At 60.3% G+C, this 18,947-nt stretch overlaps 1 protein-coding gene across 11 annotated transcripts in view; it reads right to left on the bottom strand.

Annotated features, from left to right (window-relative positions):
- The window catches only part of ZBTB16 (zinc finger and BTB domain containing 16), an 85,086-nt gene that overhangs the window by 17,981 nt on the left and 48,158 nt on the right, over positions 1 to 18,947 (bottom strand). For 8 of the 11 annotated variants that reach the window (XM_072884579.1, XM_072884578.1, XM_072884586.1 and 5 more), the window contains 2 exons: positions 13,566 to 13,663; positions 4,626 to 4,712 (listed from right to left, as the gene is read on the bottom strand). In XM_072884579.1, coding sequence (XP_072740680.1) covers positions 4,626 to 4,712; positions 13,566 to 13,663 — 185 coding nt within the window. The remainder of the gene's footprint in view (positions 1 to 4,625; positions 4,713 to 13,565; positions 13,664 to 18,947) is intronic. The other 3 variants (XM_072884587.1, XM_072884588.1, XM_072884589.1) reach the window with 2 other exon arrangements.

Here is an 18,947-nt window from a genome sequence, read left to right as displayed (position 1 = left end):
CCACCGAGACCGCCCCCAGCCGCCGGCGGAGTCGGAGGAGCATCCCGGCAGAGAGCCGGCCCGGCCACGGCTCGCGGCGCCACGCGGAGCCTACGGCAAACGCAATTTACGTTTCAATGTAAGTTATGGCTGATATCACCCGACTTGCACGTTACGTTCCACTCGCTCAAACTCCGTCATTTCCAACACCGACAGAAGTCGTGCGACGCGCGTCCGTAACGTCACTGGTATTTTTCAGGGCGGTCCTGCTCCGAGGCAGAGAAAGCGAAGCAAAAGGAAGGAGCTAAGACAAATACGCCCTTACTTGGGCTAAATGTAAATTTGCCAAGAACGGAGGGAGCCAGTGCGTGCCCGTGTGACCGCGCAGCTCCGCTGCGGCCCCCCCCGCATCCTCCTCGCCAACCCAAGCCACTAACAGGGCTCCTGGGATGCTCGCTAGCAGAACCATGCCGAGTGCTCCGGCATTAAAAAAAAAAAAATTAAAAAAATTTAAAACAATCACCGCGTACCTCAGCGTGCGTTTGGACCAGGAGCAGACATTTTTTGGGGGGAAAAGAGCGGTTCAAGCCCTGCAAAGAGAGAGGGGAAGGCCGAGCTTCCCCAGCAGCCGCCGGGCGACGCTTTCCATAGGGCCCAGCGCCGGGCACCCCACCGGCACCAACAGCTCCGCTCCCGGGTTCCTGCTCTCGCGCGCCGGATTTTTCTCCCTTTGTACCTCCGCTTATACCGCACGACTGTTTTGAATCTCTAAAATAATGTGACAAGTTAATGATGGCACAATTATCTAAATGTTTAACAGACATGTTATCTAAGTGAATCGGATTGAGATTCCATCCCGCTGACAATAAACATCAATGGGAGAGCAGAAAGTGATAGGCAAATTATCGCCAACCCTGCAATTTCAATGCTATTAAATTTGGAGGAATAACAGCCCTGAGGCCTGTAAACTCTGAATAAAATAGACCCTTGTGTTTGGCCAACTATTAAATCAAAACGCTACCAACATCCCAGCAAAAAAAAAAAAAAAAAAAAAAAAGAAAATAAAAAAAAAAGAGGGGGGAGATTTATAGCTTTTCAATTTTCAGTTACACGTTGGTTTTATTAACTCTCCTCTGCCCCTTGCGTCCCGGCGCCGGCATCGCCAGCCGGGGGATGCGAGGGCTGCGGGCAGGGGAGGGCGAAGGCTCCCGCGCATCCTCCGCGGAGCGGCCGGGGGCACGCCGACCCCACGAACCGAAGAGCCAGCTACACGCCAAAGAAAACAGGCTCTCTATTAGGCGTCGAGCGCGCCCACGTGAAATCGGGTCAGGAGTAATTCCGTGCCGGCCCGCTGGCTGACGCCGGCCGCCCAGCGCGTACACGCTCGCGCGCGTTAATTGCCTTGGCACGCGGGAGGAAACTCTAGACGAGTCACCTCTGCTATTTACAGGAGCGGGCGGCGAGCCCGAACCCCGTGAGCACAAACACCGGCCCTGCGAGCATCCCGAGCCCCACGGGCGCTTGCTGGGGGTCCTCGGGCTGTCTTCTCAAGGCATTTTGGTTTTTCCTCTACGTTTGACGAGAAGGGTAAGGAATTTTCCACGCGCTGCCTCCGGCGTGGCACCGAGCTCGCGCTGCTGGAAGATGAGCCAAAACGGTTGCTGCTTTTCCTATGGCCGCGGGCCGGGGGCCAAGGACAGCGAACACCCGGAGAGGGCGTCTCAGCCCCGGGCGAGCGGGCTGTACGCAGCACACAGCCAGCTCTGTGCTTACAACCACAAACTGTTTTCTTCTTATTTATTATTATTTCTTACGTTGCATCGGAAAGCAGGGCGTAGGCTTGCTGCCGCAGGAGACGGGCAGCGTTTGACGCAGCATGCGCACACCGGGCTGGCTTCGTATTTTGCACTGTCGTTCGGAGGGGCAGTGAGGGCAACGGGAAAAAAATAAGTGAGATAAAGGGGGGTCCTGGATCCTGACCGTTCACCCGAGAAACAGCCTCGCACGCTGAAAAGAAACCCCGAGAACCCTTTATCCTGGCCACCCCTTTTGCAGAAAAGCTCTCAAGCCGTAGGTCACCTGGACACGCAGCCAGCGTTTGCGGACAGGTCCCGCGTCCTCCCCTCAACACCGTGTTTTTGAGCAAAGCGGGTACGTTTGGTCAGCCTGTACCAGGTACGCCCTGCTCAGTCTTGGATGCCATCCTCGAAGGAATCTACCTGCGCACCTACCGAAAAGGGCTACTTTTCTGTCTGGAAGGTCGGAAGGTCTTTCGCCAACCAACCTGCCGCTAAGGGTGAAGGGAGGACGCCCCCAAAAAATCCATCCTGGGAGATGCCGTTATTTGGGAACGGGGTTAATTATAGCGATGGCAGGGGAGGGATGCTTTCCGCGCCCGGGCAGGGCTCTCTGCGTGCCACCCGAGGAGAGGAAGCGATTCATTTTGGCTGCCCTGGCCACCCTGCCCCTCTCCGCCACGTAACCGAGCTGCCCGTGTTTACAGCTGGAGGTGGGGACGACAAACCGGCCGCGCCTGGGTCACCGCGTCCCTGCGCCCCGCCGTCCTGTTGCCCTTTGAGCTTTGGCGCGGTGCAGCCCCCAGGTTTCAGCAACCAAAGGGGCTTCAATCCCCGCAGAAGCGTCGAGGGCGTTGGCAAAACCGTGCAGCTGCTCTGCAGCTGCGGGACGCGCTCGGGCGCAGGCGTCGCTAAACGGCCGCCCGACGGCATCCGCTCCCGACGTCACGCCTGGGGTTACGGAGCCGCGGGTACCGAGGGGACCCAGGCTCCCTCCCACCGCCCCGGGATGCTCAGCAGGTCCGGGCAAGAAAAGGAAACCGGGAGGTAGCCGCTGTTTGCCCGGCCGCCTTTCCCGCCCTGCCTGGGCTCGGGTGGCTCATCCCGGAGCAGAGCCAGTCCCTGGGCTTTGCTGGCTGCCCCATGGCAAGCCTCCTCCTCCTCCTCCTCCTCCTCCTCCTCCTCCACCTACAGCACACAGGGGTTTTAAAAAGACCGTGGTTCGTAAAGTCCGCCCTCCAGCCGCGCCCCTCGGGATAAGGAGGGCAATTACTTCGCAATTTATGAACCGGTGCTCGACCAGCGCAGCTCCCGGATCGGATGACGGCCGGGGCTATTCCTGCCCGGTGACACAGCACTTTGCATCGCCGGTCGGTCCTCAGACCCCCGGCGTGAAACCGGCCGGGCTCTCCGTGCCGGCCCAGCGCCCGCGCGTCGCCTCGCCACCTCCGAGCGCAAACTCGGCCGTTCGTGGCATTTATCAGGGTTTTCAGCACTGAAAGACGAGCTTGTGCTCGCTTAAGCCACTCCTAATATAGCGCGGGAGGAGCGGGCGCTTTTCCCTGCTCCAGCCTGTTTTTGGGGGTTTGAAAGGCTCCACCTGGGACCGCCCGGCCGCGAATTCCCCCGTGCCCCGTAGCAAACCCTTCCTGGGCAAGGCGGCCTTTGCAAGATGCATAAAGAGCTCCTTGTGTTCCCCGACGGCCGCTACGCCGAAGGGCTGGGAAGCGCAACAGCAGAAACGTGGCAGAAGCCGACTGCTGAGAGCCGTTTGGAAAGGGCTGGTGTTTTGCTCGCAGAGGGAACAAATTACCTTGCGTTTGCCGCGCCATCGTTTCCCACGTGCATACGTTAACGCTGAGCAATAAACGCGATGGCGCTGCAGGAACTGCTGCCTCGTACCTGTGGTTTGGTGGAAGAGGAGCTGGGGCTACCTCGCTCCTGCAAAGCGCAGGCGCCGAGACGCAGAATTCATTGCCCGAGCTGCCGAGCCAGGGAAGGCTCAGCCACGGCAACCGCTCCGGTCAGGGTTTTAGACATGCGTGAGCGCAGGGGAAAGAGGCTTTCCGTGCCCGGCGGGGTCCAGCCCTCCACAAAGCCCCGTCCTCGGGTCCCAGGGCCCCGAGCATCCTTTCCTGCGAGGGGCCGCAGACCCGCTGCGCAGTCTGACCGCCCAGCAGACGCTTGCACTCACGCCCGCACCTCATGGCAGCGCAACGAAACCTCCCCAGAGCTCCGGACGCAAGGCAATTATCCCCATAAATGCTTTGAAAAACGGGAACACAACTACCGGCACAGGCTGGGATTCCCAAATGATTTGTAACTCATCGCTCGCGGGCTCCCGAGCGTCCGAACACTCCCGACGAGGGTATTTATCCCTTGGGAAGCTTCCCTTAAACCTGAAATGGCGGCCGAGTGCCGTCATGCCGGTCAACTTCTGGTGCACGTGGCTTGAGAAACCGAGGGTGAGCGGCGAGCGCCGCAAGGACGCTCGCTTCCGCCGCAGAGGCAGGCTGTGCTCCTCCTTCCACCGGCATCGCCGATACGAGCTCAGCAAAACCAGACCAAAATAAGTCTGCAGCGAATATCCCAAAGCAAAAGCTGCGCGGGGAGGCTGCCCTTGCAAACGCCGCGCACGGGTTTCAACACAAGCACTAACCCGTTTGCCGTTCGGAATTCGGCAGAAAACACGGTCGACTTACCTTCGGCAAGTTCACGTCAAGAAAGGGACCCGGGCAGGTCAGAATGGGAAGCGCCAAGGGTTGAGCTCCCCGTTGGGCAAAAGGCTGCAAAGGCAGCCTAAATATTAAACTTGGCCGAAGCGAAGGAGGGAAAGGGAGGGCCACGTACCGGTGTGTGTCTGCCGGTGCGTCTCCAGGGCGTCTTCCTTCGAGAACTGGGCGCCGCACTGATCGCAGACCAGGGCTTTGGCGCCCGCTGGGGAGAGAAAGAGGAGAGGAGGGTTATCGGAGGGACGCCCGCCCAGACCGCGCCGGGGATGTCGCTGTGGCCGCCGGTATTGTTCCAGCCGCAGGACCCGTGCAATGGGGGGGTTTCAGGTTTTGCATCCCCCCCACGGCCGCGAAAAGCAGCCGCCTTGCTTAACCCCGTGGTCCCGTTCCTTGCACGTAACAGCACAACGCACAATAAAGAGCTGCTTGCCAGGAAGAAATTAAATGTTTGCTGGTTTTTGGGGTTTTTTTAAATCATTAAACATCAATGCATTTCATTAACGTTGTGACCGATCTAACTGTAATTGGTTTCCTGCCCCTTCCCACGGCAGCCACCGTTGCTGGTACCCGAAGATGGTACCCGAGGACGCGTCCGGTCGGAGACGCGGCCAAAAGGGCGCGACTGAGCGAGAAGCTCCGAGGTGTCTTCGACTGTCGGAGAGAGATGCTGTATCGGGAGGAACGGTTAGGAAATCGCTATCAACGTGTGCCGCTAGCTCGGGCGAGGAAAACAACAGGACGCCCAGCGGCAGAGAAGTAACTTCCAGATAAAACCAGATTAACGATACACACCACGTCCAAAGCATCGCTGCCGGGACAAAGCTGCGGACCCATTTCTTAGATTGCAAGGCTTGATTCATCTGTTGTGAGGAGCTGAGCGTGACGGAGCAGGCTTCGAGGCGGGGGCCATCGCTCCGCCGTGTGCCGTGCCGCCCGTCGCCAGGAGTCCAGGCAGCGTCTCCCCCCCGCCCCGAGCCCCCCGCCCCACCGACAGGCTGGGATTCGGAGAACGGTGCACAGAAAAGGCGACGGGGAGAGAGGGAGGTATCACGAGATGCATTAAAAAGAGAATTCCTTCGCCTTTAAATTGTCTCGGTAATGGCTGGCTCGCAGGCAGAAATATTTGGCAGCGGCGAAATTAAAAGTGATAAATTTTCTCGCCAAGCGTTGATCGATAATAGAGGTCTCATCTGTTAATCAATACGACAGTCTGCCTGTTTACTGTGCATATGTTGTTCGCCGCCGCCCTCGCCGCGATGTCAAGTTTGCATTCAAAACAACCCGAGTGCGCGCGGGCCGCGTGGCCGCTCCCGAAGGGACAAATACCCAAAAAAAGGGGCTTGGGGCGAGGCGAGGAGGGCGGCGGGGCGGCTCCCCCTGCGTGAGCTGCCGGCCGAAAGCGCGTGCGCTTGGGGTGCTTTCGGGGATGCGGAGCATCGCGGGGACGCGGGCGCTGCCGGCGGTCCCCTCCCTTCACCCACGGCAGGGAGAGGAGCGTGGCGTAAAGGGTGCCGAGACCGCCCGGGACGGGGAGAAGCCACGGGAGCGGCGAGGGGACGGGGGTCGATAGGGCAGCGGCCTCGGGCCACCCTCCTCCCGGCATGCCGGCGTGGGCGAGCGCAGCCGGCAGTTGCCAAGGCAATGGCTCTCCATCGCCACTCGAAGCCCTCCCAAGCCCCGCCGTGGCCAAGCGGGACCCACAGGACACGGCCAGCCGCCGCAGCAACAGGTCCTCCCCGGGCAGAGCCGCTGCGGCCACGCCGGGGGACGCCGCGCCCGCAGGGCGGGACGCGACGGGGTAGCGCTAAACGTGGGGTTCGCTTTTTCTTTCCCCCTTCCCGCGTGGGGACGCGGGCGCCGCGATCGCTGCCGCTGCCCCGCGCCCCGGGAGACGAGCGTGGCACGGCCGGAGCCCGCCGAGCGGCCCTGCGGAGGCGCGGCGAGGAAGGGCAAAGGCGGCCGGCATCTGGCCGGGGGGGCCAGAAAAAAATTCCTGGCGAGGCGAAAATAAACAGGGCGAACGCCGGGAGGAGCTGGGCGCGCTCGCTTACATAAGGAAGCACAGCGTGTACCAAAACAGCGGACCCAAAAAAAGCTGGAGCTGTCAGAACAATGAGTACAGACGCGGGGCATTTTACAGCAGGCGCTGCCGTACAGTTTTATTTACAGTACCTCTTATCAGCGCGGGAACAGCACGCCGCCTGCCAATTTCCAAAGGCCAGGACTGCGTGTTCTTTCCCTCAAGTAGATGTGTACTCCAGGCGGGGGAATTTTTTTTTTTTTTTTTTTTTCTCATCAGCAAAACAAAAACTGATACGGAGCCAGGATTCCTGTAATGTACACACGCTCGCGGAGAGAGGGGGGGGAGGAGGAGGAGGAGGAGGGAGGACGGCGATTGAATATGTAAATAGTTCAAGGTTAATTTTACTATGTGAGTCACCGGGAAAAATGTCATCCAACATCTGAGCTTATTATAACAGGGCTCAGAAAAAAAACACTGCGGCTCGATGTTTGTTATTAAAGGGAGCAGGACATATTTGAAAGCAGCACATCCAGAGCCCGTGTCAGGGCTTTCTTCTCTCCCTCGCGCTTTTTTCCTGCGCTGTAAACGACACCCATAGAAACGATTAGCCTCTGCAAACGTACACACGAGTTTGGGGAGGGTATTTTTAGCGAGTGCCTCCTATCGCCGATGGTATATAGATATCTCCGGATGATCTCCCCGACGGGACGGGACTCCGCGTGCTGCCAAGTATCAGCCGCGTTTCGGCGCGAGCCTCGCAGTTGGCACCAACCTCCCTGCCGCACATTTATATCCGCGCGAGCAAATTTATAGCTCCTGCCTAATAAAGGTCCCTGCGGCGAGGGGCTGGTGCGAGCGGACGAGGAGCCGCCGCTTTTTCCGTCCAGCGCTATCTGCACAGTCATCGCCGCCCCGGCGTCCCCCCCCGGCAAGGTCAGCGCTGCCCGGGGACCGCGGTGCCCCCGAAGCGAAGCGATGAGGAGGGGCAGGCCTCGGCTTATTTAATTGCCCAAATGCAAGGGGACGGCCCCACGCTGGCCAGGACGGGCAGCGTTGTCGGGGTTTAGAGCAGCTCTCGGAAACGGGATGCTCGAAAGGGTCATCGCGAGCATCCCCGCGAGCATCCCCGCGAGCTCAGCTCGGGCAGCCGCAGGCAGGGGCTGCCGGCTCCCTCCCCTAAAGCCAGGCTTAGCTGGGTGGGTCTCAACACAAAGCTCGTCTAGTTTTAGCTGCTATCACCCCCAGGGTACCTCCCCACGCCCATTCACTTGAATTACTTTATCGGGGACGAGAAACAGGCTCTCCAGTTTTAGCACTTCGGAGGGTAGGAAGCAGGAAAAGGTCCCGAACCGGCTACGAGCGGCCGCCCTTTGCCGTAACGGCGGGGCCGCGGCCGCCCGACGGCTCCGGCTTCCCACCGCTCTGCCCGCAGAGGAGCGCAGCCCATTTCGCCGTTCCCGACCCGTTTCGCCGCTTGCTGACCCATCGCTTTCCCGCGCCCGTGCCCCCAGCCCTGGCTGCGAGAGAAACTTTCATGGGGCTGGGGGCCCAGGGGCTGCGGGGAGGGTGCTCTGAAAATACCAGCTGTAGCCCAGGAAAAAATAAGGAAAACAGAGAAAGAGGAGCCGCGAGCATCCTCCTCCTCTGGAGGACGGGTAGGGGAGGGGAAGGATGGGAAATGGGTGATTTCCTGCGGCCACGCGGGGAGGAGGGCGGTGGGGGAGGACGGGCCGGTGGCAGCAATGCCCCGGCCCTTCCCCACCGCGGCTTCGGCACGACGGCCCTGCCGGTACGATGCGACGTCTATTCCCCTCCCTCCCCCAGCACAGGGGATTAATAAAAATTTGGGATTCTATATTATTAACAGGCTGTAATTGGCAAGAAGGTGGTGGGGGGGGAAATATGGATTAAAAAAAAATTGCCAAGTAAATTTATGCACTGTCGTCGCTTTACTACCTAATTAATTCAGTAATTTCAAAACCAATTTTATTTATGTTCCATTTACCACATCAAAAGTGCAAAGAAAAAAAAGCACCAAACCACAGTGATGCTAAAATAATACCTCAAGGCATCTATTTTTAATCAGGGGAAAAAAAAAAGGAAAAAAAAAAAGAGCCGGCCCCGGTTTCTATACAATCTCTGTCGGGCAGACCACCAACTCGGGAGAGCGAAGCAGCCGAGCCCTCCGCGAGTGCCTTCCTGGCTGCCGAAAACAGAGCTTGTCAAAAAAAACCAAATCCATAATGGCCTGAGGCTCCTCTCCAATCTATTTTCTGCTCAGCTGGTTTTAAATGAAGTTATTATGAGTCATTAAAACACCCGCAAGCCTGTGGAAGTCAGCCAATTACAATTTTAAATTTAGCCTCTTCTCTACCCCATTCTCTTGTTTTCTTCTTTTGCCCACATCAGGCTGCTTTTTGATTTTTATTATTGCTGTTATTATTATTTCCCTTCTCCCCTGCTTCACCCGAGTGGAAGAGACAGTCGTGAAAATCCCCGCGCCGAGAAAATACGTTGGAGCAACCCAAGGAGGGCCGAGAGCCGGCAGGGCTGCAGAGCGGGCTCGGACGCCGAGAGGCACACGGCTTTGCCTCCTTTTTTCCCAAAGTGCCATCAAAAGGCAACCAGCGCGCGCAAGGAAAAGAGCGAGGCCAGGGCTTCGGAAGGCAAGGAGGCTCTCCGCCGACGCCAGCCTGAGCCGGCAGACGGGACGAGCCCAGCCCACGCCCGCTGCTCGGCCATCGCCCCCCGCCTCCCTCCCCGCCCGGGAGGGGGACCAGCCCCAGACCCGGGGGCTTCGGTGGTTCTCCCGCCCCAGCGCCGCGCCGCGAGCGTCACGCGAGCGGGCCCGGCCGGCTCTCGAGGGCGGGATGCTCCGGCAGCGCCTCGCGGCCGCCCCGCGCACTTGGGAAGGCACCCGGGACGCCGGAGCGGGGACGCGGGGCTGGGCGAGGCGGGGAGAGCCACCATCAGCGCCCAACCTTCGCCAGCCGGCAGCGCCCGCTCCCACGCCGCGCGGCAGCGGGCAGAGCGGGGGGCGTTTGCACGCTAACCAAAAAAAGACGTCAAAACCCCCCGATTTTTAGCTCGGGAGCAAAACAAGGCAGGTTCTTACATAATGCCCCCCTCTCCTCCGCCCTGCGAGCGCTGCTCTCTCCGGCAGCCTCCTCTCGGCGGGGAAAAAATGACAGACCCCATCCAAAGCCCCGGCAGCCCCGCGCGGCGAGCGAGCACGGCGCGTACTGCACAGCCCATAAAACTCCAAACAGCCTCCAGACACTCCTGCAATCGTCCTCCATCAAAACACTTTGTCTTGCATACAGAAATGCGGCGGGGCGCCGTGCGGAATACCAAATCAGGCCGTGACGGTGCGGGGAGGCGGCTCCTTGGCAACCGGGGGGGCTTCACAGCCGCGCCGCTCGACAGGAAACAAAATCTGTCAAGCCTGTTGGGCAAATGATAAACATTAGCGGTATTAAAAAAAAAAAAACAACAAAAAAACAAAAAAAAACCCAACACAAAAGCCGCGTAAATGGCTGGCGAGCGCGCGGGGAGGGACGGGGAGGGATGGGGGGGCTCTCGCCCCCGTTACCCCCCCGTCCCAGGCGAGGGGGGTCTCCAGCACCGTGACCTCGGGGGAAGTTTGGGAAGTTTCCCCCCCCAGCACGAAGCCGGGGGAAGCGGGTGGGCGGCGATGGCCGCGTCCGTTCAGCGGCAATGCCACGGAGGGACGCGCGTGGTTCGGCGGAGGGGTCCCGGCGCCCGGCTCCGCACCCCACCTTCGATAGCAAGGGGCGGCTGAAGGAGGGGAGCGGGGAGAGGTGGCGGTGGGTGAAAAATAAATGTATTTCATCAGGTAAGGGTGGGCGCGGGGGGGAGAAAGCAGCTGGCTCAGACCCAGCGGCCGGGTCCAGGAACCCAGCCAAAACAGGAGCTAAAAAGCAAACCATATTCTTCTGGTCTCGGCTCAGGCTCTCGAGGCAGAGAGGATGGGGGGGGGGGGGGGGGGCGAGAGAAATGTATTTTTCATCAGCCAGTGTATAATTTATAAACAGCATTAAACAGTTTTTGTTTTCTTTCTTCCTCTCCCCCGTGTGCGCGGCTTGGCCGGCAGTCAAGCCTGCATTAATTTCTGCTGTGGGTACAGTGTGTTCTTGGATGCACATCTGCGGATGATCATAAACGCGGGAACGCTGGCAGAACATCCAGACCTGCCGGCAGGCCGCTGACATCACCCGGGACCGAGCGCGGGACGCCGGCCAGCCGGGGCGGGGGGGCGGCGGCAGCCCCGGGGAGCCGCCGCGGGGACCGGCCGGGGGCAAGGGGGGCAGAGCCGCCGTCGCCCCCGCCTCCGGCACATCACCTCCCGGCACCTGCGGGAGAGAACGCCGCGCGTGCCGGGGCAGAAGGGGGGACGCTCGCTGGAGAGGCCGACGGCGGCGGGACGAGCCCTGAAGACGGGGCGGGGGGAGGCGAGGATGCGCCCTTCCCTCCCTCCAGCCAGGTGGCTTCGCCGCCGCGGCCCACCGGCCCCACGGGCACGTCACATCCCGCTCCCCGAGCACCCTGCTCCCGCCGCCCGACGGGACCGCGGTGCCTTCTTCCCCCCTCCCACGACGCGGGGCGAACTGAGCGTGTTTGGGCGGGGAGGAAGGCCGCTGGCCCGCAGGGCGGGGGGCTGCGGGTGCGCCGCCCGCGCGCTGCCCGCCACCATCCCCGCGCGCTGTCGGCCCCGTTCGCAGCCCGGAGCGGAGCAGGGCGACGGCAGCCATCTCCACGCAGAGGTCCCTGCCGGAGGGAGAGGCGCAGATCTGCTTGCCTCTCTCCCGGGGAGGAAGCCCACATCAAAAGGGGTGACGCGGTAACCGCCATCCCAGGACGTGAGCGAGCGTGCCCACCAAAAACCGGCTGTGGCGAGGAGGCCGGCCACGCACGCGGCGGTGCTGGGACCAGCCTCCCCGCGTCCAATCCATGGCGCGGCTCAGCCCTAGCGCCCACGAGCCGGGTTTCGCTCCTGGCTTTGCCTGGCAACTCGTTTTCCTGGGAGAGGGGCAACCCTTAATACCATCTTTACCGGCTTTCGGGAGCGCGCCTGCAGGCTGGAGCAGGCGGTGCGGGGCAGCACGTAGGGAAAGGCTTTGCGTGGCATTAAGGGCTTTGTATTTACGCTTTATATTGGAGGGTAAACACTCGGCCGAGTATTTACCTTGCACCTGCAAGGCTGCTGCGATAACGCCGCGTCACGGGGGCACAGCAACCCCCCTAGGGCCGGTCCCCAATTTCTTCCTTAATTTAAATGCACCTTTACCATCAGGCATCTCCCACAAACGCTCGGTTAGGGAACTCTGAGACGCCGGCCTCCGTTAAACCCAGCATTTGCTGCCTTCGGCACCGAGGGCTGCCGGAGGGGGGATGCCAGAGGGGGGATGCCGGGGGGCACAAGCCGTCCCACCGCCATGCTCTCCCACGGGGCAAACTCCCACGTAAACACATCGCCCATCGGCGCGGAGGCAAGCCGCCTTCGGAGCGCCTCTGCGCCGAAAACAAGCCCTCGTGCCGCAGCTCCGGCACAACCTCGCTTCATCCCGGGCTGGCGGAGGGGGGAGGCGAGGGGAGAGGTGCAAAGGTCTCCTGCTTTAATAAATAACAGCGCTGGAATTCACGGCGGCTGTTTGCGAGCGCAGGGCAGAGCTCTCCCCGCCCCCCCGCCCTCGCCGGCTTTTTAAAAAAATAAAAAATAAAATAATAATTAATCCTGCGCAATGACAAGCTTGGCTCGGCGTTCACTGTACATACTGTACCCACAAAGCTGGCCGCCCGCCAGGGACGGGCCGCGAGCCAAAGCGACCATAACAAACACGAGCCGCGTGCGCCAGCGCCGGGGGGGGGGACCAGCATCCCGCGCCCCAGCGCCGGGGTGGACCGGCATCCTGTGCCCCAGTGCTGGGGACACACCGGCATCCCGCATCCCAGCGTCGGGGGACACACCGGCATCCCGGGGAGCAGCCCCAGCAACCCGCTGCTGCCTGTGGGCACCCTGCGGAGCCGGTGCCCGTCCCGGAAAGCGGCAAGGTGGGGAGGGGGTCGGGGCCAGCTCCAACGCCCCGAAAGGCAGAACCCAGCGCCCGGGCAGGAGCGTGGGGCCGGCAGCCCCGCGCCGCTCCCTCGGGTACGGGCGAGGCCCGTCCCTGCCCCACGCCTCGGCGTGGACAAGGGGCAGAGGGGGAAAAAGAAACATGGATGGAGGGGAAAAGCAAAAATAGAAAAAAATAGATTTAAAAATGCAAAATATCATCCAGCGTCCTTGTGAAGCTACCCACAAGCACGGCTTTGGCCGCAGTACCTGCCACCCCAAGTGCCGTGCTCTCAAACGAGTGGGACAAAGACCCCAGCCCGCGTTCGAGCACGGGGTCCCGTGGCCTCCTGCGTTTGTTTTTTTTTCCACATTAAACCCCCAGCTGTAGAAGGGGCTGCGTGCCCAACAGGAACACCAGCCCACATTTGACTTGCAGAGCACAAGCCTTCCCACCAGCACAGCGCTCCAGCCCTTCCCTATCTATTTAATTAAAGGGCCTGCGACATGTGAACCTGCTAGTTAGATTCATTAGGCAGAGAACGCCTCGTTCCGCAGCAGTTTTGCTAATGAAACTGCGGCGGGCGCCTGTACGCGAGGACCGCGGTGCCGGGATGCGCACAGGAGCCAAAGCGAAGGCGACGCTCGTGCTACGAGCGGGGCTGGACGACAAGGAGCCGCGCGGTACGTGGAGTTTGTTATTCCGAGCCGCTTAGCCTGGAAAATATTTCCCCAATTAAGGAACTGAAAACAAACTCCAAAAAAGAAAATTTAAATAAATCAAATTACCGGGCACTGGAGAACAAGTTTGCGCTGCACGGCCCTGGGAAGGCTACGGCCAGCTCCGCACGCAGCTCCTCCAGGCGAGGCGCGAGCCAGGCGGCCGCAGCGTCTCGGGGTGGCACAGAGAGCAGCCCCCGGTCCCGTCCCACCCCGTCCCGAGCACCCCCCTCCCGACCCACCTGAGTGAGCCAGTAAGTGCATTCGCAGCCGCAAGCTGTCCAGGAACCGCTTCCCGCACAGCTCGCATCCGTAAGTCTTCATCCCGCTGTGCAGCTTCCTAGGGGAGAAGAGAGAGGGGTTAGTCCTCCTGCGCGCGGGGGAAAGGTTCTCCGAAGCCATGCCGGGAAGCTGCCTGGCATTTCACGCAACCTACGCGTCGCCCAAATCGGTTCTGGGTTGAGAAGCCCTATAGGAAGGGCAGGACCGGGAGCTCCCGCGTGACGCCCCAGGACCGGTGAGATTACCTTCTCCGGTTTCACGTTTGTTATCGCTACTAAAGCTGGGTTCTCAATAAACCCAATAAATCTCAACTCTAGACTTAATGCAAAGTACGTGTTGGCAAACTTCTTCCCTACGTAGCGAGCGCTTTTGAAAAGGGTACCGTGCTCAAAACCAAAAATTTAAGAGGTTGTTTGTACGTGTTTCTAACCGAATCCCAATTTCCACCCAAATTCAGCGTGACACAAATCACAAGCAAAAGACTTAACCGCCAGCTCGCAAACAGGAAACGTGCCACTCACCGTTTCCTGGCACCACGAGGCACGACCTAAGCTACGCCCAGGCGGCATTGCACAACCTCCCGACCGCGGCGGCAGAGCCGCATCGCCCATCCCGTGCCGCACCGAGGGGCCGAGCATCCCCCCACGTCCCGGGGAGCAGGGGTGGGGGCGGCAGCATCTCCCCCCGCTTTGCCACCGCGGGCGGCCCAGCGGCCAAACGCACGGTATTTCCCTCCCTGTGCCACGCAGATGTCGACGCTCCGTCTTCGGGTAGCAAACGACCCGAAGCAGGCCGGAGCTCCCTATCAAACGGAACAACCTTCCGCCGGCGGCAGTCGCACGGACCTGGGGCAGGAGGCTTGTCCGAGTCCCCGCCAACCAACCGACCTCCACCTCGCTGCCGGAGCTGCCATGGCCACCCGGGAGCAACCCTTCCCAAAGCCGTCCCCCCCGCTTTAGGGCCGGCCGCTGCCCAGCCCCGCGCCACGTCACGCCGGAGCGTCCCAAGGCTGGCTCCCCCCGGGCAGCCCCTGCTGCTCCGAGCGCGCGGAGGGACGCCACGCAGCACCCGAAACGCCTGGAACGGGCGCTAGGCGCTTGATTTCGGCGCGTCGGCCGGTGACAAACGGATGCTTTTGCAAAGCGACCCAGCTCCGCGCTCGACGGCGGCATTGACAAAAAGCCCCCGAGTCGCAAACGCTTCCAGCCACGCGCGCTGGCTGCTGCCCGCCAGCCACGCCTCGGTTAACGCGAACCGCGCGCACCGACGGCCGGGAGGGCCCCGACAGGAGCACGTGCAACGTTTCAAAATCGGATGCCGTAAACAGAGAAGTATTTGTATGCGTTGGAGGAGTAACGCAGCAAATCGCTACGTGCCGACCTCTGATCGCATCCACCATTTATCATCGCTCTGCAACGAGACCTGGGTATTTTTATTGCCTTGTTGCCAAAGACAAAACAGAAACGGTCTTGTCCGGGGCTGGACGCCGAACCTCCTCCCTCTGCCGCTCCTGCGGGAGGGCTCGGCCCCAGCCGTGCAGGGACCGCTCGCCTTCTGCGCACGGGCTAGGGTGGGGGGAGATGCAGCTCGGCGTGACCTTTATTTCCTATTTCCAATTTATTTCCCGTTTCCATCGGCCTAACTTTTACTGGCGGGAAGCTGCTGCTCCCCCCAGCCCTAGCCGGAGCATTCCTCGCAGCTGCGGGGAGCCCGGAGCCCCAGAGCTTCCCCTGCCCCACGGCGCACAGAGCCCCATGCCCGGGCAAAGCAGCCGGCCCCGCATCCCGCCCCGCATCCCGCCCCGCGTCCCGCTTTGCAGGGATGCCGAGCGGCAACGCAGGAGGAGCCCCTGCGACGTTCGGCAGCGAGCAAACGCTGCGGAGCGGAAAGGGAGCGGAGAGGAAAAGAGCAGGAGTTGATTTCAGCTCTCAACTTTGCTGTATAATGTAATTATTAATCAGGCTTGTCCTGAATTCACTGTGTCATAGCGGAGGATTAAGAGTCATGCACGAATTCAGGCCAAGAAGGTTTACAATCCAAAGGATTTATCCGCCTTGCAAAAATAAATACAACACCAGCCTCCTGACAGACTTCTGCTGCCAAGAAGTCAGCTAAATAAGTGACAACCTTCTCGTTTTGCATTTTTAATTAGGGACACGCCTGTCACACTTCCCCGGCTCGGGCTGAGCTCCCTTCTGCCCTTAACGCTGGGTTTAAACCCCTTGGTGCGGAGGAGCGCAGCATCCTCCGTGCCAACGTCGCAGCCCGCCCCTCTTTGAGGCTAGGACTCCTTTTTGGCGAATTGAAGTGCAATTGGTTACTTAGTTTGAGTAAAACTTGGAATTTTTTTCTTTTTTTCAAGTGAGTCTCAAGAAACGGAGCAGAAACAAAAGGACAAGTTTCCTTTCTCCGCATGGCCCAAGCCTATAGAAGTAACAGCGAACCCAAGCTTGCTCCCAGCACGGACCCCCAAAAGCCAGGGCAACGCGGGTCGAATCGAGACCACCTTCCCATTGATTCTCGCCCCCGCGAGACGGACGACGGCACTCGATGCCAGGCACGGTCCGAGAAACGGGCGTGCGGATACGGGCTCCTCTCCCACCCTCCCCAGCACGGCGGGGGGCGAACAGGGGAGCAGGGAGCCCGCTGATCCCGCCGGTGCCAGGGCTCCCTGGAAAGCCGCGTCTCCATCCCGCTCCGGCGCTGCCGCTTCCCCCGGTCGCGTAACCCCCTCGCCGTTCTGAGGCGCTGGGGTGCTCGCCGAGTAATTCATTTGCAATATCTCTATCAACAAATTTCAGCGGCAACAAAAGTTTTCCATTCGGCGCCTGCTTACAGGACGATCTTATCGCTCACCATCTTGCACGGTCCCTTTCAACAAGGTCTTAAAGCGCTTTATCTGCTCGGTTCCCCGGTAGCAAAATATGATTGAAATGTTCTATTTCTGCTCGCCGGATTAAGGAGATGTTGCAAAACTGCACAAAAACCTGGCAGATGTAAGCAAGGTATTACGGCTGCTCAGGCTGTTAAGATCTGAGGGGAAAGATCAATACGTGCTTCTAAAGTTGCGCCTCTAGAAAGGGGGGGCGGGGGAGAAGTTAAGGACGTTAAAATACATCACTTCTCGGCAATGCTGCCCAAACTCGAGCGCAGAAAGATAAACTAGGCTTTCTGATTTCAGTCTGATGCTGAAATTACGCTCCACGTAGTCCCCTTCTCCTGGAAGGTCCCTACGAGCAACTCAGCCGAGAAGATGCTCGGGGGATGCAGAGCAGCGGCAATGGGGAAAAGCGCCTTTTTCTTTTTTTTTTTTGTTTTGAAAAGACGGTTTTCCTCTGCGATTCCTGCTCGACGCGACGCTCGAGGCACACAGAAACACGAAGCCGGCCGGAGCCTCCAGGTTGCGAGATATCGCTGGAGGATGCTCCGGCACGGAGGTTCGCCAGGGCAGCGAGGATGCTTGCGGCGAGGCACCCTGGGGCCGGGACCGACCTTCCCGAGCCGGCCCCGGCGCGGAGGTTTGGCGAAGGGCTCTCCAGGCGGGACATAAACCGACCGTGGGTGCTACCCCCTCCCCACCCAGCGCCGGCAAACAAAAGCCGGGCGGGAGGCTGGCCCCTCGCAAGCTGCCGGTAATTAAAAAGGCCTGTAAATGCCCCGCAAAAAGCACTTCAAAGGGACGGCGACTCCAGCGAGACCGTGCGGTGTAAAAATTATGAGTTTTCCCCACAGGGTGCTTTGTGTGAAAAGGCCGGGATCGGTGGCAAACGCCGCTGCCCGCTCCCGGAGGACGCGGGGGCTCTGGAGCATCCTGGGGGACGCCGGGGCTCGGCGGAGCAGCCGGGGGCACGGGGACCGGCACAGCCCCGGTACCGAAAGACCACCGCGAGCGGCCCACCGCCACCGCAAGCAAACTCCTGCTCCGCCTGCCCCAAAACCCGCGTAAAACCGCCTTCTGCTGTTTTTATTCAAGGAGCCCCGGTCGCCCGGCCCCTCCCCGCCGCCGCTTTTGGGAAGCGGGGAGGAGACCCCCTCCCCTCCGCGCCAAACAAAACGCATGGCTTTTGGCCGTTTGATTACTTTTAACTGTATATTTTTCCCCTCAAACAGAGTGAATACAATGGTTAGGAAATTTGACAGAAAACTATTCCGAGCCATTTATTGCCTTAATGCGCACCTTTGTCCAACAGGCAGTTTTGACAGGAGCGATAAATTCCAAATTTATGTCAACAGAGCATATGTTGAACACCTCATTTCTGAGCTAAAGCGGCATGCTGCCCCATAAATCACCCTTCTGTTTGAAATGAAAGTAGATTACGGGCCCGTGTTATTGAGCAGTTAGAGCCATAGTCGTATAAATCAGAACTTTTAACTCCAGGCGATCCGTTCTGCAATTAACTAAAGGGCACTTTGTCATCTCCGGGCCGGGGCGCAGCTTGGCAGGGCGACCGGCTACCGGGGAAGGGCAAAAAAGCCCCCGATTGCCCAGGAAAGGCTCTACCGCGGCAGGGCTGTGCCCGATACCTGTTGAAGCAGCGAACTCCGAGGCAAAGCCCGGAGCAGAGCCCTGCCCGGGGGGGAACATGCGGCTCCGGGGGGGAACAGGCGGCTCCGGGCGGGGATGTACGGCTCCGCACCCCTGCCGCGCAGCCCGGCCTCGGCGGATCAACGCCAACGGCCTTTGGAGGCGTGCCCGTCGCTGCCCGCATCCCTCCCGATCCCCGTTTCGGCGGCCGGTGCGAACGTGGCGGGGGAATCGCGAGGTTGGCGCGACATAAGCAAAACCTCAGAGCCCTAATAAGTTAAGAGCCAGACAAAAACACGTGTCAGCGCAACGTGAAGAGCCATGCCGCGCCTCGAAAGGCACAGAAAGAAATCTGCCCGCACGAGTTCGGCAGCGGTTTCGCTCGCGTCCCGATGCCCGCGTGACAGGTCGAGACCCCGGGCCGGCTGCGTTTCCCGGGGACGCGGAGCCGCGAAGGGCGAGGGGGCTGCGGCAGGCGGGCGTGCGAGGGGCAGGTCGCCGCCCCGGGAGCGGCAGCGCTATAAAAAGATTCAGACGCTAAGTATTTCCTTTCCTATAAAATATTCATTGCCGCGCGCGAGAGCCAGGGAGCAGAAAACCTCAAGCGGTTCTAACTTTGTGCCGCAGCAATAACAGAGTTTTATAGGAGCCTTCCGATTTTATTTATGCCGGGCTATAACCGCGCTGCCCCATCGGAGGGCCGGCCGCCACGTCCCTGCCGCGGCGCGCACGATGCGCGGGCACCAAACCCCGGGCGGGCAAACCGGGACCGGTGCGGCTTCGCGTCCCCAGCGCGAGCGGGTTAAGTAATCCCCAA

This window comes from Ciconia boyciana, chromosome 20 (genome assembly GCF_034638445.1).
Source record: "Ciconia boyciana chromosome 20, ASM3463844v1, whole genome shotgun sequence".
Lineage (NCBI taxonomy): Eukaryota > Metazoa > Chordata > Aves > Ciconiiformes > Ciconiidae > Ciconia > Ciconia boyciana.
The sequence above is the reverse complement of the archived record's forward strand: the minus strand, read 5'-3'. Positions and strand labels throughout refer to the sequence as shown.